Raw genomic sequence first — 25,352 nt, forward strand, 5'->3', positions numbered from 1 at the left:
CTACACAGACAGGCAATTTGTGGTCTGATCCACTTCAAGGGTTTGTTTGAGTAAGTCTGGTCTCCTGTTGCTTGGGATGTCCTTGCTGGGAAGGCTGGCACTGATCAGTTCAGTGTCTGAGATTTACTGATTCATCAGCTGGGTCTTACTGGAGGGTAAGGATGGGAGATGCTGCTGGGAGCACTGAAAACTATGCTCCACAGGACCTACCCTGCAGAATCCCCCTGTTTACCAGCACAGCTGATAAACTGGGGTCTCTCTAGAGCCCCTGGGGCAGCCACAGCCCTGGTATCCAAGTAACCTTCCCAGCACCAGTTGCAATGCCAGGCAAACGTGCTCTGTCACTGTGTTGCTGATGGCTGGGACCATAAATAAGGTGCCTCCCTTTCCCGCTCCTCTGCAAAGAACCAGCTATTACTGACCTGTAATGGAAAGGATTAGGGACCTTCCTTGGTTTATAATTGAATGAGGATTTGGGCCTTGGTATGGTAAAATGCTACTGATTCACTTTGGGGGGTGGCAAGGGATGATGTTCCTGGCACTACTGGGCAGTACCTCCTGCCCTTCCTGGGGACACAGGCTATCTCTCAGAGTGCAGAGGTTATGGGTGCTCTGTCCTTTTGCTGCTTGGAGAAAGAAAAATGGATTTCTGCCTTTTTTTTTTTTTTTAAATAAAAAATGAGAGAGGCCCGTGGGGAGATGTGATCCCTGGGGGGATGCAGGAAGAGGGCTGGGAAACACAGGAGTACTCTGCCAACAACTTCATCACTTGGAGCGAACCAGAGCGGGCTCCTGCTGCTAACCAGCATGGACCTTGCCTAGCACATGCCCCAGGTCTGGGGGGCTCGGTGGGGGACTCTGCTTTCCCACTGGGGTAAAGCAATGGGAGGCTGTGTCCTTGCAGATTAACACTGCAGGGGAGAGGGAGATGGCAGGAAAACCACTTTAGCAACCTCTCAAAGAAATTGCTTACTATAATATTCCCCTGTGTAACTGTATCATGATTTTAAGATCCATTTTTCCACAATTTTACCGGCTCTGGGAGCGTAGCTCCCGGAATTTGTAGGCAGCATCACGAAAAGCTAATCAGCCCCATGGTACTTTCCACGTGTGTTGTTTCATCTATGTGTTTGCTTTTTGCCTTCTTTTCATCAGCCTTGCCTCTATGAAGGTAGAAATCACAGTATGGGTTAAAAATAGAAGAAAAAGCCTCAGATTGAGGGGGTGTTATAGCTTTCCCAGCTCCTGTCCCCAGGAGCCTGGTGGACACTGATTTCTTTTAGAGGGGAGTTTTGGCTTTGTAGCTGCCTCTGTGGTCTGAAATGGGCTAAGGAATATTTTGCTTTTCTTCTTATACTGGAGCATATGCCCCTTCCCTGGGCTGGCTTGAGACCAAACCTGATTTCTGTAGGGACCAGAGGGAAATACAGTGCTGGCAAAGAGGCTCACTGTCCTAATTCTCCGCCTCTGCAGCCGTGCAGGCATGGGGCAGGGGCTGGGTTGCAGTTTTGTCATTAAATGGTGATTCTGTGGGGGTGGTGGGGCTGGTGAGGGGCTGCCACTGTGTACCATGGGACTGGCCTGACACATCACAGGCACACGGTGATGCTGGTGGCTTTGGATGCCCAGCCCAGCTCCCAAGGTCCCAGAAAGCAAACTGGACAGGAGTTTGAAATCAATATTTCCTCCAGAACGCTGTCTCGGGAGGCTGTGCTTATTCACTGCAATTGTTTATTTGCCTTCCCGTTTGGAATTGCTCAGCTGCTGTGCTTGCAGGTAGCGAGGAGGAGCCTGGCTTGATGGGATCTGCCACTTTCCTTTCCCCCCCACGCTGCCAGGAACTGAGATGGGAAGAAAAACACTTGTGGCAAGGATGTGCTGGGGCTGTGGGCAGGTGGGCTCTGCAGGGAGAGGGGACAGCCCTGCCAGGCTCGTGTGCTCCTTTGCCCAGAGCACTGCTCTGTGCTCTCCAGTCACACCAGTTCTGGGCACCACAGCCCCTGGCTGGGATTTAGTGTTTGGACAACTGGCAGCACAAGTGTGAGGAGAAAGCTGGTGTTTGTAGCTGTGGGAGCAATGCCAACATGGAGCCATGCAGCCAGGGAACCCAGGGCTGCCTGCCCCTCCTAGAGCAGGTCTGGAGCACAAGTCAGATAAGGAGCAGCTGATGGGACTTTGCAGGGGCAGCTCAGTCTGGAGAAAAGGAGGCTCAGGGGGACCTTCTCACTCTCTACAACTCCCTGATAGGGGGGTGTAGCCAGCTGGGGGTACGGCTCTTCTGCTGGGTAACAGGTGACAGGATGAGAAGAAATGGTTTCAAGTTGCACCAGGGGGAGGTCTAGATTGTGTATCAGGAAAAATTCCTTCTCCAAAAATGTTGTCAAGCATTGGAGCAGGCTGCCCAGGGAAGTGGTGTAGTCACCATCTCTGAAGGGATTTGAAAGGGATTTGAGGACGTGGTTTAATGGTGAACACAGCATGCTGGGTTAATGGCTGGACTGAATGATCTTAAAGGACCTCTGCAAACTAAACAGTTCTGTAATTCTATGATTTCTGTTGCACGTTTTCCTGCGTGGATCTGGCTGTCAGCTTGCACTCCTCCTCCTCTTGTGGCACCAGGGATTGGGACCACAGGGAAGCACGAGGGCAAAACTGTACAGGGAGCCTTAGGAGATGCCAGGGCTGAGTGTCAGGAGCTTTTGCAGCAGGAGGAGAGTGTTTTCTGGGGGAAAGAACACCAAGTCCTTGGCAGCTTCCAAAACACCTACCAAAATGCAGTGGTGGTGGGCAGAGCTGTAGGTCTCCTATCCCCATGCAGAGCTGAACAGCTGCTGCAGAGAGCCAGGCGGCTGCAGGGGCGCTGGTTAGGTGTGAAGTGTGAGCCGTGTGTGCAGAGACGGCAGCTGAGACGCTGCAAGAGCGGCTGTGAAACGGGAGCTGCTGCAAGGACGGGGGTTTGCAGCAAGTGTGACTCAACCACCATGTGCTCACAGCATGCTGGAGGTGCTGGAGGGCCAGGAGGGTGTGAGGGGAGGACATCCCAGTGCTTGGCATCTCCTCTGTAAGCGGGGTGCAGAAGGGTTTTGATGAATCTCGCTGCGTGCAGAAGTTGAGGTTTCGTGCTGGTGGGCACGAGGCTGGTTTTGTTTGTGAAGGACCAAACCTGAGATCACAGAATGACAGGGAGGTTTGGGTTGGAAGGGTCCTTAAGGATCACATCCTTCCACTCCCTGCCATGGGCAGGGACACCTTCCACCAGCCCAGGTTGCTCCAAGTCCCGTCCAACCTGGCCTTGGACACTTCCAGGGATCCAGGGGCAGCCACAGCTTCTCTGGGCAACCTGTGCCAGGGCCTCATCACTCTCACTGTATAAAAATCCTTCCTTATATCTAATTTAAATTGACTCTCCTTCTATTTAAAACTGCTACCCCTTGTCCTATCACAACACGCCCTCCTAAAATATTTGTCCTCATTTTCCTTACAAGCCCCCTTTAAGTACTGAAGATCTTCTGAGATCTGCTGGAGCCTGGTTTTCAAATGTGGTGACACATCCATCCTTTTTGAAACAGAGACTGTTCAGGCAGCCCTGATTTGGGGTGCTGGGAAAGAGAGGTGTGTTATCTCACTGGCCATGCTGGAGCACATGGATCAGAAAGGGGAGCGGGGCTTGACTTTGCCCTTGTCGACCCTGGAGGAGGCCAGAGAAGGAATCTGTTGCAAAACAGTTATTTTTCCATGTGTGTGTGTACAAAATTTGCATGTTGGCACAAATTCCTAGGGTGTCACAGTTGTCCCTTGGGTTGCTCAGCACTCAGTTGCTCTCCCTGAAGCACCTTTGTGTGAACAGTGTGAGTGGGAACTGAGAATCATGCAGATCTGGGTAGGTTCCTCCTTTTGCCTTTCGGAGTGAGGACATTGCCTGCCTTTCCATGGAGCAGCAAGGAGGCAGCAAAATCAATGACCTCGCCAGAGAGGATTTTCCTCTTTTTGGAGTTTGCTCACACCTGACACGAGCTGGGAAACCTGAGCCCCAGCGTTTCCAGGAGCTGCTGCAGTTCCTCTGGACATTGATATCTGTTTCCTGGGATACCTGGTCCCAGGGCAGGAGCTACAGCAGCACCAGCCATGTGCCAAGGGTTGCAGGGTTTCTGCAGCAAGGGCTTGTGATGCAAAGATCCCCAAAACAGCTCCTGTCCTCACACCGTGGTGATGGGCAGAGCACGGGAGGAGCTCAGTAGGGCAGTGATCCCAGAGCTGGGGGCTGAGCCTGCCCTGCTGCCTCTTTGGGTACCGTGGATTCTGGGAGTGTGATGGATAACAGTTCTCCCAGCAAGGAGCAGTGCTGGCTAGAGATGATCTCTGGGGAAAGGAGGAGGAGGAGGAAGAGAGGCTGGAGAGCGGGGGAGGTGGGAGGGATGGCAAAAGAGGGAAACCACTTGGCTTTTTAGCCCTCTGTGCCCTGGGAGGACGCCAGGCTCTCAAGCCGGAACGGTTGGAAAGGGAACAGGAGTCCCTTCTTATGTGTTTTAAATTAAAACACAGCGCACACAAAATATCCTGTCGGGGAGGTATGAAAATTTAATCAGCACCCAGAGCTCTGAGCAGCTCGGCAGCGAGCACAGCCCGTAATGCCGCTGCAGCTATTCCTGGCGGCTCCCGGCCGTGCGGGAACAGCGGGATGGGCTCTGTGCTGGGGGGAGCAGGGGCTGCCAAAAAGTCCCCCACACTCGTGGCACCGCAGGACAGAGCCCCTTCCTCCTCCTTCCTCCAAAATGTTAAACGCTGAGTGTTTTAAATATGGTGAAATTAAAGAGGAGTTGAGAGAGGAGATGTCAAATTCCACCTCGAAGGTTCAAACGCTTCCTAACTTAACAAAGTGAGCTGTTTCTCCCCAAATGGCTCCAGTTGGTGCCCGTGCTGGAGCCCGTCCCTGCCAGGCACATGTGCAGCAGCCAGCCTGTTCCCCCTCTCCCCCCTTTGGGAAAAACGACTCTTTCTCCGCACTCAGCAAAGCCAGACCCTCGCCAGCTTGCCAAATGTTCCTGCCTTTTTTTTTTTTTTTTAATCCCCTTTTTCCCTCTCTGTGTGTGTATGTGCTGAAATGACACAGCAAGAAACAAACTGTGTCTGCTGGATCCCAGCTTTCAGGCATGTTCTATCAAAAGCTCCCTGCCCACACCCTTGCTCCCTGCCTGCGCGGGAAAGTCTCACTCCCGGCAGCACTGGAGGAGCTGAGGGGCTGGTGGAAGCCCCAGTGCTCCAGCATGGATGCTCTGGCACTCACCAGCAACTCCAGGCTCAAGGATAGGAGGTGGAAGGGATTTCAGTGCTGTCTGGTCCCCCATTGTTCGTCTTTTTTAAGCCCAGGACTTGTAAGTCCATTAGCAGGTTTGGTACTGGAAATTGTGTTGGTGAGGTGTTGGAAAGCTGTTTTCGTGGTTCTTGGTCAATGTGCTGCTGTGCATCAGGACTGGGTTATGGGGGTCCGTGAGTGAGGTTGTGCATGGGTCTGTTGCCCCAAAGCCTTGCAGCTGGAGTTGGGGATGTTCCTGCATCTAAGAATGTCATACAACCATGAAAATCATATTTTGGGACAGCATATAATGAGACCTGAGCTGCTTTTCTGGGCTTAAAATGTGCCCAAAATAAAGCAGGGATTCAGGCTGGAAATAACCAAGCCCCATGGGAAAACAGCCCCAAAGCTGATCCCATGGAAGCCGTGCCCTGCTGCAGCATCCAGGGTCTGAGTCCAGCTGAAGGGGCAGTGGCACTGGCATGTGGATCTGCACTGGAAACACTGGCACTGCCTTAGCTAAGAGAGGGGTCTAATGAAGGCTGTGAAGCTTTGCAAATGCTCCATCAGGAAAAATTCATCCTGCCTGTGGGGCACTTAGGAGGGTGCTGGGGAAGGTGCCGGAGGGGTCTGGACAAGCGGAAGGGGGGGATTTGGGAGCAAAAGTGGGAGTAGGTGAGGGATCATGGTGAGGGATGACTGTGGGGAGAGGCAGAGGAGGAGGCACACATGGAGACAAGGTTTGGAGATCAATGCTGGGGCATCTGGGTGCAATTTCTTGGTGGGCTGGCAAGAACAGAACCAAAACTGGTCTTCGTGCCTATCTCAAATATTTTGAACGCTTGATTTTCAGTAATGCTTTGAGCAATGCATTTTTTGCATTCCATTTAGAAAAGGGAAAAATGAAATATGTTGTGTGTTTTTTTTTCCTGTTTCCCCACTCCTTCCCCGCACGTGCACAAACAAAAGCATGCCCACATGACATGGGCTGTGCTGATCTTTGTGTCCCCTTCTGCCAGGACTCTTGCTTGCCCTGGGCATCCAAGAGCATCCCGGGGCTGTTACAAGTGCAGGATGTGTCCTGCCACGGGTCAGTCCTGGCCTTGCAGAGGAAATGTACCAATTTCCTCATTAACCTGATTTGGAAAAGCAAAGCATTTCCATTCAGATCTTGTCCAGTGCCGGGGTCGCTGATGGATCCCAGGCAGGGCTGGCGGGGGAGTGAAGCATGGCCCTGCATGCAGGAGATTAAATTACCACTATTAAAGGGAAGAAAGAGATCTGTTACTGTACTGGGGAGAGCAGCAGTGGGTGTCAAGGTCTGGAGGGAACTGGTTAGGCCAAGGAATCTGCTATAAGGTATTTTTTTAGTTATTTTTCTCCCCTTTTTGCTGGGTTATGGAGATTTTGAGGCTGTGGCTGCTGACCTGTGTGTCTTTCTCAGCTGGATGCAGCTGTCATTTGCAGGGAGGAGCATGTTGGGGGCTACAGAGGTGATGCTGAGGGGATGCCATCAGCCATGGCAGGGGCGTGCTGGGTGTCACCACCAGACAAAGACCATCAGGAGTTGCTGAGCCAAGGGTTTGGAGTACAAACCATAGAAGCTGTGTTGGTTTTGCACCCGCTGTCTCCCTCTGCAAGCACCTGAGAAAGGCTGGTGAAGGCAGGCACAGTGCCCAAGGCAAAAAGCCCCTTGAGATCCTGGCTTTCCCCATCAAACCCCCTCACTAGGATTGCAACCAGTGTGGACTGACAGACCCATCCTGCCCAGCCACGGTGGTTGGGACAGTTTGGTCACCCTATCCCTGCCCAGCAATGCAGTCAGAACTGTGGTTCCCTATGGGAGCTCTCTGTGGGGCAGGAAATTGCTGGCAGAGAACAGCCACAAGAACAGGGTGCTGCCACCTATGCTGCTGGAGATCCCATAGCTTCCCTCCAACCTCCCTGTAGGTGCCATATCCTCCGAGCACACCACAACCAGTCCATACAGTAATGAATGTGCGTTACCCCAGTCTAATTATGTGCCGTTTCAGTCCAGATTCGAACAGAAACACAGAAGCTTTTTCCTCCTGCAGATGGATTTTGAGAAGGGACCTGACTGTGTACAGGGCATTGCATCTGGGTGTGCTGCTGGTGCTGGTCACGCTGGATGTGGAGGTCTCCAGGACACATCTGCTGGGAAAAGGCAGAAAACTCCCCTGCCCCTTAAGGAAAGCCTCAAGTGGGAGCCCTTCCCTGTTACGAGACACTGGAGAATCAATGAGGATGGATCTTGATAGGGCAAAGGGGAATGACTTTAAACTGAAAGAGATTAGATTTACATTATATATCAAGAAGAAATTCTTCCCTGTGAGGGTGGTGAGGCCCTGGCACAGGTTGCCCAGAGAAGCTGTGGCTGCCCCGTCCCTGGAAGTGCTCAAGGCCAGGTTGGATGGGGCTCTGAGCACCCTGGTCTAGTGGAAGGTGTCCCTGCCCATGGCAGAGGGCTTGGAACGAAGTGATCTTTAATGTTCCTTCCAACCCAGAATGTTCTAGGATTCTATAATCTCTGTGTGAATGAAACCCAGTGGCTCCCTGTGTCCTGCTGCTCCCCAGATGAGCTGGGTGCCCGGACACTCGGTCCCCAGTTCCCCTCCCTGCGCTGGTGAGCAATGAGTGGCCACTAAGGCACCCTGCACAGACAGTACATGCTCTCTGTTTATTTTTGGCTAGGAGAGACTGAGGGGTTTATTGAGGTTTTTTTTTTCTCCCCTCCCCTTCCCCTGTAGCAAAGAAATCCTAAAGTTTCCCATGCGCCGCAGCCCGAGGGAGGGTACGTGTGGGCTGCGCGCTTGTGCTTTGCATTCGACTTGAGTATATATTTAGATTTCTTTAGATTTCTGGCCCCCTGAGTGAGACCTGCTTTTGCAGCTCCCTGGGCCTTTTCCTGCCCTTTGGAAAAAAAACAAAAAAAAACCACCAAAAAACCCACAACAACACAAGAGCTGCCTAAAGAATAAGCTGGTGCTTGGGGGGTTGAGAAGCAGAGGTTGGTGGGGGTTCCTGCTCTGGGCTGGGGTCCACTGTGCTGGCTCTGTTTCCTCGTGAGGATCCTGCTCCTACACCCTGGTAGTGTCATTTATGGGCTCAGAGGGTTTTGCTGGCAGCAGAATTGGTTGTGCCAAGATGTGAGTGTGGTGGTTTAGCTCAGGCTGGGAGTCTCCACCAAAGCCTTGGTATGGGGAAACACCCTTGGGTGTGTGGTCCCTTGGGGAAGAAGCTGTGACAAGCTCATGCTGGTTGTGTTGGTGTCTGAGGTGTGCCTGGAAGCAGCAGAAAATGTTTTTTTTGGTCTGGTGGCCACGGGAGAGTTTGAGAGGTGCTGGTTTAGGCTGATGGGGTGCACAATGAGAAGGTGGTTGTCTTAAAGGGAAGGGAAGAAGCAGCAAAGGTCGGGCAGCTCTTACATTTCCCCAAGAGCTTGAATGAGTGTTGGGACTTGGCCTGCTGCACTGAGAGCTGGGGCAGGAACCAGGAGTTTCTTCATTAAAGGAGTTACAGCATTGGTGTAATTTGGGGATTAAACTCCCTGTGTCTATCCTGAATTCTGCACATGACAACCTCCTGGTACCTTCAGCAAAGGGGGAAAAACAATGTGGGAAGGCACAGTGGACCAAGGTGATGAACCACTGCCTACAGAGGGATATTAAGAGCAAATGATGCCCCAAAAGAATGGGAAAAGGGGCTGCTCAGTTAAGACAACTACTTCTTGGTGCTAAAATTAGTTGGGAAATGCTGTGAGAGCCACCAAAGGTCATGTTGACACAGACCTCATGGAGGATGCTCAAAGGAGCAGTGAGCGGTTCCCCACCTCTGCAGATGGAAGCAAGGCACAGTGAAATGATGTCTGGGGACATTTGGGCATGGATGGATATTTCACCCCAACTTCTGGTCAACACAAAGCAACAAAAGGCTGGATATTGGGAACGAGGACACGTCCGTGAGCGCGGCCAACGTGGAAACCAATCACTGAGACCATGGCACCCATCAGCCAGGCCCTCGGGATGGCCTCCCCCCCATGCTTGGAGGGAGCTGGCACATGAAATGGCAGGTCTGGTAACAAGTATTTTTAACAACTCCATCGAGTTGGGGGAGGCACCATCTGACTGGAGAATAGCGAATGTGATGCCTATATTTAAAAGTGGGGGGAGGAGGGGAAGAAAAGTAAGGCAGGCAGGAATAGGACTGTAAGCCTGACCTCGATCGCATGCCATTTCGGAACAGATTTGGAAGGCAGGAGAGGAAAATGAATCATGGGTTTGCCAAAGGTAGGTCACTCCGGGCTAACCTGGCATCGGAGGCCTGGAAACGTTGTAGAGCTGCTCTTTGTAGTAAAGCTTTTGCTATGGGAGAGTGTTAATGAAGCAGAGAAGAGGGGAAGGGGACGAGGAGCAGGAAAGCAAAGTAGTACTGGGATGATCCTGAGTGGTGTTGAGGGGATATAGAGGATGTCAGCAACCAGTGGAGTCCTTGGGGATGAGTCATGGGCTTTCCTGCTTCCAGCATCGACTGGCTTCCTGGAGGTGGAGGGATGGAGACTGCTACTCTGGGCTGGAGGCATTTGAGGGCTGGAGGAAGAGATGTGGGATGCAGTGAGAAATGGAAAGCCATGTGCTTGTTGAGGAGCAGCAAAGATATCTCCTTGGAGCTTAGGTCTTGCTGATGGGGAAGCAGCAGTGTGGAGGAGGAGAGGATGAGTGTGGGTGACATCAGGGTGACCGTGAGGTGACCACAGGGCAGCAGTGCCGTGGAGGAGGAGAGAGGATTGAAGGTGGGATGGCAAAATCTCTGTAGCATCATGAAGGGATGGAGTGGGACCCATCGAATCACTCACTCAGATCTCCTGTGTCCAGGGAAGATGGACTGAGCCTGGACAGGAGGAGGGAAGGGGCTACTTGGTAAATAAGGCAGGAGAGCCAGTCATGCAAGAGAGAACTGGAAGAACCTTGCTTTGGCTAGCAAAGCAGAGGCTGGAGATGGCCATGATTGCTGTCTATAAATAGATCAGGATGGGAAATGGGAAGGAAAAGAGCTATTTCAGCCCAAGGCCAATGCTGGCAAAAGAATAGAGTGGTATATAAAATGACCACAAATAAATTTAGGCTGAGAATTACAGCAACCATTGGAGCATCCGCCTGAGGAGCCTTCCAGTGGGGATACTTAGTTTTTGGCAGTCAGAGTGGTTGAGCATGTACCAGGTGACAGTCTGGAGCCATTGCATCCTGACTGGGCATCACCAGCTCCTGGGTTTGTAGGGAGCGTTGGGATGTCCCCTGGGAAATTTTATTTTGGGGTGGGGGATCCCAGCAAAGCTGGCACCAGCCAGGAGGCTGCTGGGGGCAGTGCTGTTCCTGGGGCTGCTGGCATCAGCCTGGGTGGCTGGGACCCTCCCTGAGCTCGCTGTGACCAGTGGTGTGTCCTTGAGTGTGTGGGTCCATGACTATCCCCTCCTTTGCCTCAGAAGTGTCCTTCCTGGAGCTGCTGGCTGCTAGTGGTGCTGGACATGTAACCTCCCAAACCTCCTTAAAAAATCTCTCTAATCCCCTTTGCCTCCACCTCCGTGGGATCTGGGTACCCAAATGAACATAGAGGTCAGGATTGCAGACAGCCTGTCCTGTTGGGATCCTGCCAAGCCCCTGCCTCAGCTTTTCCTTGTCTCATTCTCCTATAGGAAAGGAGCTCATCTGTTTTCCATTCTCCATAACAAGGACCTTTGGGAAAACCTGTGATTTTTAGGTGGGAGCCTGTTTCAAATGCGAGCAATCCTAGCATGGGTGGCAGGTACACAGAGGCGTCTCGGCAGGGAGCTGAAGCCCAGCCAAGCTTGAGCTGAGGGCTACGTGGTGCCTTGAAGACTAATGCCATGGCCAGTGGTGCTGTTAGAGCAGAGCAGAGTGGCCTGAGTGTCTCTGGAGGGTGGTGATGAACACTGAATGCACGGAATTCCTGTGCTTCATTCCTTCATCCCTGCACTCGCTTCTCCCATTGCTCTGAAGAAAGGGGCTGGAGGTGGACTGGGGCTCCTGAAAGTGCAAGATCTTGGGAAGATGTGTGTGGTTTCCCCGGTGCCAAAGGAGGAGGGCGGTGAGTCCTTCCAGATGCTTTCCCCGGCCTTGTCACTGAGGTCTCTGCTACAGCATCCTCGTCCCAGTGCATTGGGGCATGCTGGTGTTACCAGTCCTTCATTGGAATCAGTGTCAGGGTGCTGGGGACACCCAGCTGAAGTTCCCACTGGTGCCTCAGTCACTGGAGGAAGACTCCAGCGCGGTGGCTTTCTTTCCCCCTTGGAGACACACTTCTCTTGCAGAGCCTCGCCTGAGCTCCTGCACTGGCTGACCGGGAGACGTGGTGCCAATGACTCAGATGAAGATGAGGGCTTAATTAGCACAGGGAGAGGAGGGGGGAAGAGAGAGAAAAGAGAAAGAGTCTTTCATCGCAACAAGATTGATACCACCTCCCCCAGACAGTCACGTTCTGCCGCATCACCCTCCAGCCCGGCGTCATGTGCACCGTGCCTGACACCGGAGGACAAATGGGGCCTGGGAAACAGGGACAGAGGGGCACTGCTTTATTAAAACCCTCGGTGAATTAATGTCTGGAGGTATTGAGCAGGGCTCGTCAGGAGCCGTTATAGCCGTCGGGCTGTACCCTGCGGTTACAGCTCCCCTCTGATCTCAGCTCCTCGGATATGGGGTAAGGTACCCAGGGTGGGAGGGTGTCTGCGAAGAATTAGTAATGATGCCAGCAGCAAAATGCCCATTTGAAGGTATCCAACTGTGCATTAAAGGACAAACATTGGCTGCCCCTTCTTTAGACACCAGCTTCTCTGGTCTTACGGTACCTTATAAATCTGTGCTCAGCAGGCACTGCTGCTCCGGGGCTGCTTCACCCCATCTTGGTGGGATGTGCAGGGGAGCACTGGGTCAAGCTGCTAGGGAAAACGTGCTCAGGGTGGCCCTCTTGCCCTCAACACCCTGATTTTGGGCTGCAGGACCCTGCACTTTTGACTATACCATTGCCTTAACACCCCGTGTCCTTGCAGGGGTGGGCAGATGAGGTGGAGGAAAGCGGTCCTGGCCTATGGGGGCTGGAGACTGGAGGGAGTATGGCTGGGGCAGGATGCCGAGGGCCATCAGGGCTCTGCTGGTGGGGAGTTCCTCTGTAGGGTGCCCACCAAGTCTTGACAGGCATGGCCACATTATCCTGAGGAGCCCAGTGTGGTCAACCTGGAAGGAGAATCGCCACCACGTGTTGCTGCTATTGAAGGTAACATCACACGTGTTTTTTCTTTCCCCTCCAGACCAATGATGCCTTAGGAGCCACCTGGAACTGGCTGTACTTCATCCCCCTCATCATCATTGGATCCTTCTTTGTCCTCAACCTTGTCCTGGGAGTGCTGTCAGGGTAAGTGAGACGTGGTCCTTCCCCTCTGGGCTGTGCCCCTTGCATGTTTCAGAGCCCCCAGGATGGCCCCTGGAACTGCTGTGTCCCCCAGGACCCCAGCAAGGGATTGTTCCCTGGCTATGCTTGGCTCTCTCTTCCTGGGGGCTGGGAAAGGGGCAGCCTTGATGATGCTTTCTTGCTGTTCTGTGTGGCTGAAGAGCTCGTGGTTTTGGTCACCTGTAATCGATGGTCAGTGGGGATCTGGCTGCTTGGGACCTGCCAGAGGGGAGAGACGTGGGGGAGGTCTTATGGAAATGCATTTGAGTCCAGGATGGGTTTGTAGTGGGGTGTGGATTTGCTGGCTGATGGAATATGGTGGGCATGGGTTGGGGTGGGTCCTGGGGGGTGATGCAGGGCACCTCCATGCTGTGCAGGCTGTGCCCAGGGAGATGTGCCCAGCGCTGGTGGGGGATGCACACTGGTGAGAGTAGGAGTGCCTGGGGTGCAGGTGGACAAACCAGAGACGTAGGGACAATGCAGCTGTTCCTGTTCTGCACTTCCCAGGGGAAAGGCGGTTTTAATCCAAGCCATTAAACTGGGTTTAGAGAGAAAAAGTCTTGTCTCCATGACAATGAACTGTGGTTGCATCAGCAACATCCTCAACCGCTGGCAGGGGTTGGTGCATGGGGAGAGCATGTCCTCTCCTGCAATGGGAAGGGGACGTGGGCTCCTCTGCCCTTACTGAAGCAGGTAACTTTTTAGCTAATTTCTCACCATGCCAAAAAGCAAAAGCTTTTGTAATACTGTTTTGGCCAGGTGGAAAGCCCTTAAATGAAGGGATCAAGGTAGAGAATGGCCTTGGTCATTTCTGTCCCTGTTTTGTGAGTTCAGGTGTGATGGTGGTGGTTTCAGGAATTTCTGGAGCAGCAGTTTGGGCTTCTTCAGAGTCTGTTGGTGGGTTGAATTTCCCTAAATCTCATTCTGGGGTCTGAGTCCAGGGGCTCTGGAGACAGGCTACAGGAAAGGCTTCACATTGCCTTACAGGGAGGGAATTCTTATGGGGGATTAAGATATCCAAGCGGTGTTGGGTGGCTTTTGTATTTCTTATGTCACATCCAGCTTGGGCATTTGAGCAAAGTCCAACTGGGTGTAAGTGTCAAGCAGGAGCTTTCCTGCAAAAGCCTAAAGAAGGAAAGTTAGGAAGCTCAGGGCTAGGTAGCTGGGAAACCCCCTTGTTAGAATGTTGAATTGTGTCAGTGTAGTGTGTTGTGTGGACTTGGGAGCTTTTGGTTCTGGTGAGCAGCTTGGGGACACAGCAAGGCAGCACTGCTCTGGCCTGCAAGCCAGACACTGGCCAGAGGACCAGAGGGGGGCTCATGGGATGCCTGACCATGCCCTGGTTCATCTTGGTGCTTTCCTGCCCCGGGCCTGCACAAGGCAGCTGTTTCCATACCCGCTGAATTGGATGCAGTTGTCTAGGGCTCTTCCCAGGCACTGGCTGGCATTTCGACTGTTTGTTTATTGCTAATAGGGTTTGTATTGGGGAAGGATGCAAGTGGGTGGGTGGCCTAATTGGCAATGGAGATGCTCTCGTGGCGTGCCAGATATCTAGGGAAAAGCAGGACTGCTCAGCTTCCCGGAGGGCTGAGCGAGGTGAGCGGAGGTGGCGAGCTGGGCTCTGCCACTCGATGGCAAGGCCACCGTGTGTGACACGGCCACATCCTCTGCAGCTCCGTGGATGCAGTACCTCAGTGGGGGTGAAGCATCCGAAGCTGCTGACAGCAGGAGAAGGTACTTCTGCAGGCAAACAATGAATGTTCTTGAGCACAGCAAGAAGAGCTTTGTTCCTTGCTCTGTTTGCTTAGTTTTTATTGTTTTTAACACTTACCACAATCCTCTTGTGCTGGAAGAGAGCACTTGGCTCTGCTGCAGGAGGGGAAGGGTGACCTTTCCATTGCTCAGCTCTGAGCTGGATGAACAGGCAGGGTCTGGATACGCCGGTGTGCCCTGCGGCTGGGCTGAGCTGAGAGGAGATGGTCACTTTGGGAGTAAGCTACACCTCCACTCAAAGGAATTCCTTCCCTGGCATTACATCACTGCTTTGGAGGGAGACAGACTGTTCCCAGCTGGCTGAAATCATGGTCACTCAGTTAACATGGGGCACACTGGTGAGCGCTGAGCCCTGGTAACCTGCTTCCAGAGGTCTGGACCCATGTTGCTTGCGAACTGCTCCGTCTGCTTCAGTGAATAACAAGGTCTGCTCGGGACTTCCAGACTTCTCCTCCAAGTTGGCACTCAGGAGCTGCTGCAGAGCTGCCTCTGCCCTCACCTCATCTTGGCAGGGGTTTTCTTTGGGGCAACAGTCAAACACCCGGGGTAGGTCCCGAATGCAAAGAGGCTGCAGGAGGACATTTGTATGTTTAATTTGCCACCAGCAGAAGCTTGCTGGAGCCCAGATTTAGCAATCTTCTGGTTGCGATGAGCATCCCTCCCAACAGTCAGTTCCCCAACTGTTAAGCTGAGGCATGACCTCCGTGATGTAAACAGCCTGGATCCATCTGCTCCTTAAGCACAAAGTATGTGGGAGAGGAAAAGAAATCATCATACCAAGGCTCCTCGATTTCTCTCCCTAAATACTAACAGGCACACAGGCACTGGAATTGCGTGCGACGCTATTAAGAGGAGATGGAGCTGCTCCAGGCAGGGGCTTGGAGAGCAAGTTCTTCTGTGGCTTTGGCATTTATTACTGTGTCTATTAACTTTCCCCCTCTATGGGTGCAATTACAGATCAATTAATTCTAACTGAAAGCAGGAAAGAAGAAAAAAAAACAACTTGGCCCCGTTCCTCTTTGAGAGCAGGTACGGAGCCCAAGGAGATGTGACTGCTCAGCTTTTAAAGCTACACAAGCTACTGAAATAATCCTGGCAGAAGAGAGTCAGTGGGAGCGAGCGAGGATGGAGCATCCATTGAAATGCCCTGTTTTCTGCCATGTGGCAGCTGGTGCATTTGGGAGCTTGGGAAGATGCTGAGACTCATATCAAGTATTGCTTGATGCTGTCTTGTGGCCTGAGAAGTTGCACATGCCCCGTGCTGGAGATTTGCAAAGATTTCCTCTCCTTTTTTTAGTGAAATTGCTGAGTTTTGGTTTGGTTTTTTTTCTCCTCAGCTGTTCCTCGTGTAAAACAATTTGGATATGTGTGTTCAGACTGTGTCTCCAGAGCAGCAGAGACACGATGAGAGCTGTACTGTCTCCTATCCCTGCTTCCAGCAGCAGTAATGCCACCCCAGAAGTGACCACAGCTCACCACTGGTCCTCTCCCAGCCACTGTGGACCCCCTGCCTGCTCTGCCACTCCTGGCAAGAAGATGGTTTATGTCTAGTTTGTCCCTGGGAGCAAGAGGGTGAAAGAGCAAAGATTAAAAAAAGTCATGCTTGGAGGAATAGCACTGAGAACTCATGCAGAGTTCCCAATACCAGACAGGCTACATTCTCACTCTTTTCCACCTCCCTTTCCCCAGCTTCTGCAGATCTGGTATGCAGTCACCCTCCTCCATTCATTGCAGCATCATCCTCCTGTTGAGGGCTGGTAGGCTCCATTCCTCTATCCAGTCTGGTACTTCCAACCCCTTTCCAGGGTAACAAAGTTGCTGTAATCGCTGGTATTTGTGGTCTTCAACAACAGCTGAGTGGGTGCACAGTGGATGCTGCCTGACCTGGGAAGGCTGGATCCTCAGGCCAGCCAAGGAGAAGACCTTTGGAAGCTGATCACAGAGGAAGAAGTCGAGCACAATGGCAATAAAAATGAAATCCATCTGCCTTGTACTAAACAAGAGAGTAATTTAAATCCTCCTAATTGCTTCCACTCATCCTGGTGATGTTAAGTCTTTTCTCCCTTTAAGTCTTTTCTGCCCCCCACCCCCAGCTCTTGCACTAAGCCTTTGAAAGAAACGACTAATGTTATAATTAAAGGATCAATTTGGCAAGATTTCTTTGTCTTAAGATCTTTCTTTCAGGTTGGGTTAGCACTACATTCCCAGTCTCCGGAGAGTTTTCTTCAGTTCCTTCAGGAGCCTTCTGTACCATCTCTGAAATCTTTTCACTTTGCCTAATTTGAATTTTTTTCCCATCCAATTTGGAGGCATAACGAACGATGAATAAAATTAAGTTTTATAGCAATTAATAATAAAGGTGTTGAGGGAACAAGTGTACATTTTCGATGGAGATGGACTTCTTTTTGCTGGCTCTCCACAAAAATCTGGGCCCCCATGCATTTGAGCAGGATCAGATGGTTTGAAGTGAAAAACACTGGGAAGATGATTAGTACCTTGGAGGTTGAGAACAAGGTGTCAACAAACAAATTTCTTTGCCTTCCTGCGTTGTGGCAACGTGTCTCCCCACATCCCCCTCCACGCTCGTCACTTTGTTCTGGGGAGGCTCTTTGTCATCGACGTGGTATTTGAACATGAGTGAAGCAAAGGAGCCTCTGAGACCTTCATCTCAATTCAGCAGGCAGGTGGGCATCCATATTCAATGAGAGCCTCTTTGCCATGCTCTGCTGTACCATCTTGCTGCAGAGGGCCTCCAAGCCCTATGCAAACAAGCTGCCTGACAAGGGATGTGCGTGTCTGGTGTGCCATATCCTCCAGTGTTACAGGGGAATAATGACTCCTCTTACAGCCAGCTGGACGAGATTTAAAAAAAAAAAAAATCCACAACAAAAAGATGACTCGGTGACTTTCCCCTTTGATTTCTCCTGGCAAATTATTTGCCAGCGTGTCTCAATTGCTTCAAAATTGCTCTTGTTCGTGCCTCCTTGCAAACCTGCTCTGTGGATTGCCCGTGTTCTGCAGACTGCGGGTGAAAAGCTCAGCTTTTTGGTCCTCTTGATAAAGCACTAGGCAGATATTTGTGCTTATAGATTGCTTTTGGAGTTGTTTGTTCCAGATTATTGTAATTTCTGTGATCCTGGTTGATGACAGCAATAGAATGGCCATGGCTGCAGCTCTTTGACTTGGTGGATGGCTTTGGAGATGCCTAGTTCCTCCAGGATCAGCTCCACCCTTGTAAGGTGGTGCTGGGCACTGCTGTTGGGTGAAGCTGACGGGACACCCCAAATGACAACCATAGAATTATCTGTCCTTTGTGCATCATAGGCTGCTATTTGGTTTGCAGCAGTGGACTGGCACATCTAGTGGTTGTATTGCAGGTTTCACACTTGATGGCTGGTTCTGAATTCGTTGTATCTGTGTGTTGAAGGCTTCAATTAGAGTGCTTGGAAGCTCCTGGGAAGTTAACATGGTGAAATGTTGGAAACTGGTTATTTTTTTTCCCCCGTGCTGTAACTCACCTGCAGTACCGACCATGCACCTTTCATCTGCAGATCACTGTTGCTTGCAAAGGGTGACTGTAAAACTGTTCTCTGCTTAAGGAGGATAAAAACTGGAGCATAGGAGGGAAGGGGAGGAGTGACGTTTTTCCAGCACTGCATGAGCCAGTGGGAGTGATTGCGAACAAAGCCCGGGGCTCTTGAAGCAGTGAAGCTGTGCTGCTCATGCCAGCCCTGCCTGATAAGAGTGAAATGCAATCTAGAGCTTCCAACTCTGCTTCTGGCTGGTGGGGCTTCCAGACCCTCCACCACCCTTCTGCAGCTTCCTTGCAGCATGGGCTGACTGTCCTGTTGCTGAATTTGCTGCATCATTGCACACGGAGTTCTCTGGGCAATGGGGACAGCAATACAAACCTTAGCGTTGTTACCCTTGGAATAATGTTGAAATTGGGAGTCTACAACCGGAATGTTGGTGGCCCTCTTATCTGCTGGTGATGCCCTCATTGATGCAGCCCAGCATCCTGCTGGCTTCCTTTGCTGCAGCAGCACACTCTTTGTTTGCACTGAGCTTGTCACTGGGACCCACGGGCCCCTTTCCACAGAGCTGCTTCCCAGCTGAGTAGATCCTAGGCTGTGCTGCCCTCCTGGATTATGTTGTCCTGTGTGCAAGACCTTACAGTTATCCTTGTTGATTCAGAGAATAACAGAACGTTCTGGGTTGGAAGGGACCTTAAAGATCTTCTCATTTCAACCCCCTGCCATGGACAGAGACACCTTCCACTGGACCAGGTTGCTCAGAGCCCCATCCAGCCTGGCCTTGAATCTTCTCCGACTTCTGGCAGTTCAAGTGAACTTAAATCAAGCAATTTTCCGTAGCCAAAAAACTTATTTCCTCCTACAAAGCAGGTCTACAAAGCATATCTTCCCTTTGCAGAGGTTTTTGTACCTTTTGGGCACCCTGCTCCTGCCCTTGCTGTCGGTTCAGTGCAGTAATCCTGGTCTGCAGTGCCAGTTTTGCTGTGCTGCTTGTCACCGTCTGTTTGAGTTGAAGCTCCAGGTTACAGACTGCACAGTCAGTTCAACACTCTTACTTCAGTTCCTTTACACCTCTTGGGTAAATACCATCTGATCCCCCTGGTTTGCAACTGTCTCAGCTGTGTTTCCCACACCGTCTGTTGTCAGTTCTGTCCCATAACCTTCTCTGACACCCTCCTGGAGTCTCAAAGGCAGTTTTCCCTCAGACTGTGGTGCTCAAACCTGAAGTGGAGCCATGAGCTGAGACCTGAGGAGAGCAGCAGTATTACCTGATGTCTTACAGATGGTCTTCCTTGGTATGCATGCCATTATATTTGTTTTTTTTTTTTTTCATAGCAGCATAGTACTGCTGTCTCACCTCAGTGTGTAATCCAGTATTTTTTTGCTTCCCATCCCATCCCATCCTTTCTGCTGCCTTATGTGGTTTTAAGACCTGTTTGGTAACTGGTTTGCTGGAAGAAACTTTAATGGTTGCAAAGGGTGGTGAATCGATGGGTTTGAAGATAGTTGGCTTGTTGTTTCAAAGCATGGAGCCCACAATATTGAGGTGACCAGCACTGTATACCTGCTCTGGACTCAAAGATGGTCCAAAAAGTAGAAAAGTGGATTGCAGTATCTGTGAAATTCTTTTTTCTTAACTGGTTTTTGGTTGTTGGTTTTTTTGTGGTTGGTTGGTTGGGAGTTTTTCTGTTTTCTTGTGTTTTAGTGTTTGTTTTTATTGTTTGTTTGTTTGTTTTCAAAAAAGGGGAGCCATTTTCAAGCTAGATGCTTCCACATGCGTGGTTCTCCCATTAAAACCCAACCTGAGCTCTCCAGTTAGAGCAGAACACAACATTGCAGTAAAACCATCACTGCCCTGGTGTGGGGGATGATGTGGGGACGTGGAGATGAAGGTGGCTGAGCGTGGTGGTGTCCCCTAAGGTCTCCTACCAGGGGCAGAGATGCTCCCAGGCTGCATGAGGGGAACGCCAAGGCTGTAGAGGAGAATTTGCAGGCAGAGGAGGAGCAAACCATCTGTGCTCTGATCGCCCCGGCAGGCTGGGCATGGTGTGTGGATGGATGGTGCCCTTGTGTGCAGGAGGACAGATGGCACACACTGCTCCCCAGATCCCACCATGACCCTCAGCACTCTGACCTCTAAAGCTCTGTGAGCACCTTCAGCTTCATGAGAGTGGGCAGAGAAGGGCTGCAATGACGCAGGATTGGCACGTGTGGAGCTCAGCCATCATGGGTGGATGTTTTCATGCTGGAGCCATCAGGATTTAGGGCCTGGAGACCCAGGCGGACAAGCAGAGGTGTTGCTGGTGGAGACTGTGCAATCTGCTGGACTCCCTTGAACCCCCTTGCAGGGACCCCGTGGGACAGCAAGCCCTGGGTTCTTTGTGAGGCAAAACTGGGCCATCCCTGGCAATGTAACCCAAACACACCGGGAGCAGAGCCCTTCAATGGCAGGCAGGAACCTGCTCTCTTGGTGATGGGATGCTGCCCTGCCTGTGACTTGGAGCCTTCCCAAGCGGCTGTCAGTCACCATTGCTGGCCCTGTTCTCACTCACACACAGTATTATCTCTACCCGCTGCTGCAAATTGGCTCTGAGCAATCCTTGATCTGTCAGCATCGCCTACCCACTCTCAGATGTCACCAGCCCCCGCTGCTGCCCTGCTCGGTAACGTGTCTCTCTGAAATGTAATAATTCATTAAGTTGAGATTAACTTTTTTTTTTTTTCTCCCCCTCCCCTTTCTGCCACCTCTTCCTGCTTCTAATGGACAAAAGCAATTAAGATCCATTAGGGATCAAGTGTGTGGGCAGCGACTCCCTCCGAGACGCTGCCGCAGCGGCACGGACCTTGTCCCTGAAGGCGTGTGGCACCAGCTCCCTGCAAAGTAGTGCTCTGTGGGCAAATGGTTGGGTAGGGGGAAAATGCTTGATGAGGTGGACTCTGGAAAAGGTGCTCCCGTTCCCTTCTTCAGCAAAAGGTGACTTGAGGCTCAGCTGGGTGGCTTCTCTCGCCGTGCACCAGCCTCAGCAGAGGAGGAGCTGGAAGACAGGGGTGGCAAAGCAGGAGGTGGCAGAGTGGCCTGATTCCCAGCTGGTGTAAAGCAGGGGAAGCTTACCAAGTGCTCCCAGTTGCAGGCAAGCTGAGAGAGCTGGGGTTGTTCAGCCTGGAGTGGAAGAGGCTCTGGAGGAGATCTTAGAGCCCCTTCCAGTGCCTAAAGGGCCACAAGGGATTTGGAGAAGGGATTTTTGACTAGGGCCTGGAGTGACAGGACATGGGGGAATGATTTCAAACTGATAGAGGGCAGGGTTAGGTCACATATTAGGAAGAAATTCTTCCCTGTGAGGGTGGTGAGGCCCTGGCACAGGTTGCTCAGAGAAGCTGTGGCTGCCCCACCCCTGGAAGTGTTCAAGACCTGGTTGGAGGGGGCTTGAAGCATGGTCTAGTGGAAGGTTTCCCTGCCTATGGCAAGGAATGAGATGGTCTTTAAGATTTCTTCCAATCCAAATCATTCTAGGATTCTATATGGACAGGGTCTGGCTGGGGAAAGTGCTGCCAAGGTGCTGGCTGACATGGGGTTATGGCCTGTGGGGCAGAGGTTCAGGCCTTGGGAGGACCAGAGGACCAAATCAGAGGAAGACAGGAACTTCCCCACTAACTCAGACTGCAAATGGCATCTTCTCATTTTTTGACATCCCAAATTTGCAAACAAAGGCTAGTGAGGAATGATAGCACAGCCAAATGCTCCTGCCTTTCCTCCAGATAGGGCAAGGAGGGTTTTTGGCATGGCATGCCCAAAACTGAAAGTGCATTTCACTGTTGGCTGTGGGAGCTCCTTCCTTCTCCCCCATCTCCTCCCACCCTCCTTGCCTTCACTTAGGCTGCTTTTCTCTTCCTTGCCTTTTGTTCTCTTCCCCTTCCCTGCCCTGGGAAGAAAGTTTCATTTCAGTCTGAAAGCCAGTGCTGGAGGGGGAGAGCCATTTGGTGCTTAATGCCAGAGCGGCAGGAAACTTCACCTTCCTGGGGTGGAATTAAAAACGCTTGAATTGTCTGGGGACCTTAAACAAGGGATTGCAGGGAACATTCAGGGCTTTCCACACAAACACATGCACACACACACACACATGAGAGCCCACACGGCGTCAGGGGTGTAATAGCTCAGCTGGGGTAATGCACTTGAACTCTCACTGCAGCAGACAGACCAATCCTTTCAATTCTTTCGAACATATTTTATTTTTCGAGGCTTGAGATTGCTGCTAGTCTCTGGGGAGAGAGATGTTCATCTTCCAGAGAGAACAGTGCCATTTGTTCTTTGTAATCATGCTTCCCTCAGGGCACCCTGGGACCAGGAGGGGGAATGAGGGCATGGGCTGGAGTTCTGTGGATGCTGGGACTTGGGGCTGGAACAGGGAGCTGCAGTCAACAGATTGTGACTCCCCTGATGATGTGGCAAGGAAGGAAGGGTGTGCTGGGGGGATGTCTGGTATTAGGGATGCTCCCTGTGTGCAAATGTGATCATCAGTGGAGGTGTAACTTTCGGGTCAGGGTACCCCAGGTATATGGTGTGTGCAAACATGGGCTGTGGGACCTCCTAGAAGCAGGTCTGGCCATGTCATCTTACACACAGCCCCTGGTGTGGGTGGAGATTGTCTGCATTGCCACTCCTGTGTTCCCTGCCAAGTATTTCCATTTTTCTGTTTGTGTTCGATGTACTTTGTGAGTGGGGGTGTCTTATCACACAGCTTTGGGCTGGGCTATAGGTGAAATCCTGTCTTGTGTACTGAGGAGTGTGTTTATCTGTGTGCTTAGGGGTGCATGTGAGCACATGGTTGCTACTGCCTCTGTGCACCACGTATTTTGGAGGCTGCAGCAGCCACAGCATTAGTTCTGGCCAGTGTTGCTCAGTGTTTGATATGCCCTAGTCTGCACAGAGCCCCTGTGGTGCTGCCTTACCTCCTGCCCGTTGCAGAGATGTCCCAAGCTGTTGTCCTCTTCTGGGCTGGTCATCACACTTGGACAGTTCTTGTGAGACACTGAAATCCAGAGGAGGACAACAGGGATGTCTCAAGTCCTGGGAAAATAATCCAATGAGAAACTGGAAAGAAAAGGAATTCAGAGGAGGAGGTAAAGGCAGGGGACATGACCTGCCCTGCTCCATCCCCTCACTGTCTCTTTTCACTGCCTGGTTTTTATTCCCTGAAGGGACACACAGAAGCTGAGCCTGTTCTGGAGTTGGGTGGCACTGGGAGCACCCACCCTGAATGGTGGCAGCTCCCAGCTGGGGCATGCAGGACTCAGCAGTCAAGCAGGGGGTTTGCTCATGTCCATCCACGCCTCCTTTTCTCCCCCTGATCATTCACCCATCCCCTGGCCGTGCTTTGGCCAGGGACGGCTGTGCATCTCCCCAGCAATCACCTTGGCAAACCCTTGGTCCCTGCCATCCCCGTGGTTCTCCAGCCCCCTGCACATCCTGCTGCCCCTCGGACCTGCTCTCACCACTCCCTTCTGCCCTTCCCCAGGGAGTTTGCCAAAGAGCGCGAGCGAGTGGAGAACCGCCGAGCCTTCATGAAGCTGCGGCGCCAGCAGCAGATCGAGCGGGAGCTCAACGGATACCGGGCATGGATAGACAAAGCGGGTAAAGGCTGGTGGGCCGGGGGGCTCTGAGGGCACTACAGACTGCCGGTCATGTGGGGTGGCAGGGCTGGAAGGGAATCCCTGAGCGACATCCAGTGCAACCCTGAAGTGGCTCAGGTGCTCCCGTGGTGATGTCGGGTGAGCTCGGTGTGATGGCCCGGCCAGGCTGCAAACAAGGACATCACCAACCGCTGATGAAACCTCTTGTTCTGTGGCATGAAACTGTCAGGTTCTGAACACGAGGCTTGCTACATCTCCAGGGGAGGCTGTGAACAACACGGCTGTCAGCTTTGCTCTGCAGTGGTTTCCTTTCTCTTGACGTTTGCTGGAGTCCCCTGCAGTGGTGGGCAGTGGGAATGTAGAGCAGTGAGGGGTGAGACTGGTTTTCCAGTTAAATTTCCTCCTGGAGCTGTCTGGAGGGGATGCACTTACTGGTTCCTGCCTTGGGGCTCGTGGACCTGAGCAAGGGCTTGGGGTGGTGGAGGTTCCAGGCTTCCTGCTGACACCCAGCCAAGTGTGACAGCCTGTGGGTGTTGCCACAGCCCATGTCCTTGCTTGCTCCTCATAGGAATCAGGTCAGTGCGTTGAGCTCTGTGAAGGGAAGATTTACACTTTCATCTAGCATTCAGACTTGTAAAATATGGGTATCTCGAAACGAGCCCTGAGCCCCAGGCCTTAGTTTTGGCTCTGGGTTGGATTGTAGAGCCCCTGACCTGACTACAATGTTCAGCTTCATGGTGAGGTTAATGACAGTGGAGGGAGAAGGGACGATTACAAGTAATTTTTCTTTCTGACCCAGTGTGTGGTAGCTGCCACTTGCTACCCTCCTAACCAATACTTGATAAGAGTTTGCAACCTAGAGCCAGCCTCTGGGCTGGGAAAGGTGATTAGGTACAAGGCAGTGATGTCTGATGGTGTCTCATCTCCTGATGCTGAACTGTGTGTTTTGCATAGAGGAAGTCATGCTGGCTGAAGAGAACAAAAATTCTGGGACCTCAGCCTTAGACGGTAAGACAAGCAACGCCCTTAAAATCTGCCTGCTTTTCTTTCTGCCTGCCTAGTTGAGACAGGAGGTCTGGGGGTGCCTCAGTGGAATCTGCAGCCTATGAGGGGGGTGTGGGGAGGTGGATTGACAGCTTAAACCCTGAGCTTAACCCCTCTTGCCAGACCTAAGCACTGGTCACCTGGTCCTGGTTAATGAGCTGGCTGCTGGCAGAATTTTGCCACTGTCCAACACCCATTCCTCTTCCCTTCCCAGTGCTCAGGCGAGCCACCATCAAAAGGAACCGGACAGATGCCATGAGCTCGAGTGACGAGCACTGTGTCGATATCTCCTCCGTGGGCGAGCGGAGGCTGGCACAGAGAAGACCTCTTCATCCAACCTTGGGTCAGTGCAGTTTGCAGCTTGCTTCCCCGAAACCTCTGCCAGCTTATTGAGTTGCCAGAGTCACACCCATCACGTGGAGGCTGTCACAGATCAGCCCTCTCTGCTAGTTCGGCTGCTGTCGCCTGTGCCACTTAATAACCATTTGGATAAGTTGTGTCCCTTAAGAGCAATGTCCGTGAGCCGCCTGTCCTGTCTCATGTTGCAGGGAAGGCTGGAGCATCCAAGTCCTTCTCTCACCTTGAGTGAAGCACCCAACTCC

The 25,352-nt window shown here is 52.0% G+C and overlaps 1 protein-coding gene across 1 annotated transcript in view; it reads left to right on the forward strand.

Moving 5' to 3' along the window:
- CACNA1E (calcium voltage-gated channel subunit alpha1 E) overlaps positions 1-25,352 on the forward strand; it is a 109,762-nt gene that overhangs the window by 39,547 nt on the left and 44,863 nt on the right. The window contains 4 exon segments of the mRNA XM_029962219.1: positions 12,633-12,736; positions 23,592-23,707; positions 24,661-24,714; positions 24,965-25,093. Coding sequence (XP_029818079.1) covers positions 12,633-12,736; positions 23,592-23,707; positions 24,661-24,714; positions 24,965-25,093 — 403 coding nt within the window.

This window comes from Manacus vitellinus, unplaced genomic scaffold, assembly GCF_001715985.3.
Source record: "Manacus vitellinus isolate BGI_N305 unplaced genomic scaffold, ASM171598v3 scaffold_44_pilon, whole genome shotgun sequence".
NCBI lineage: Eukaryota > Metazoa > Chordata > Aves > Passeriformes > Pipridae > Manacus > Manacus vitellinus.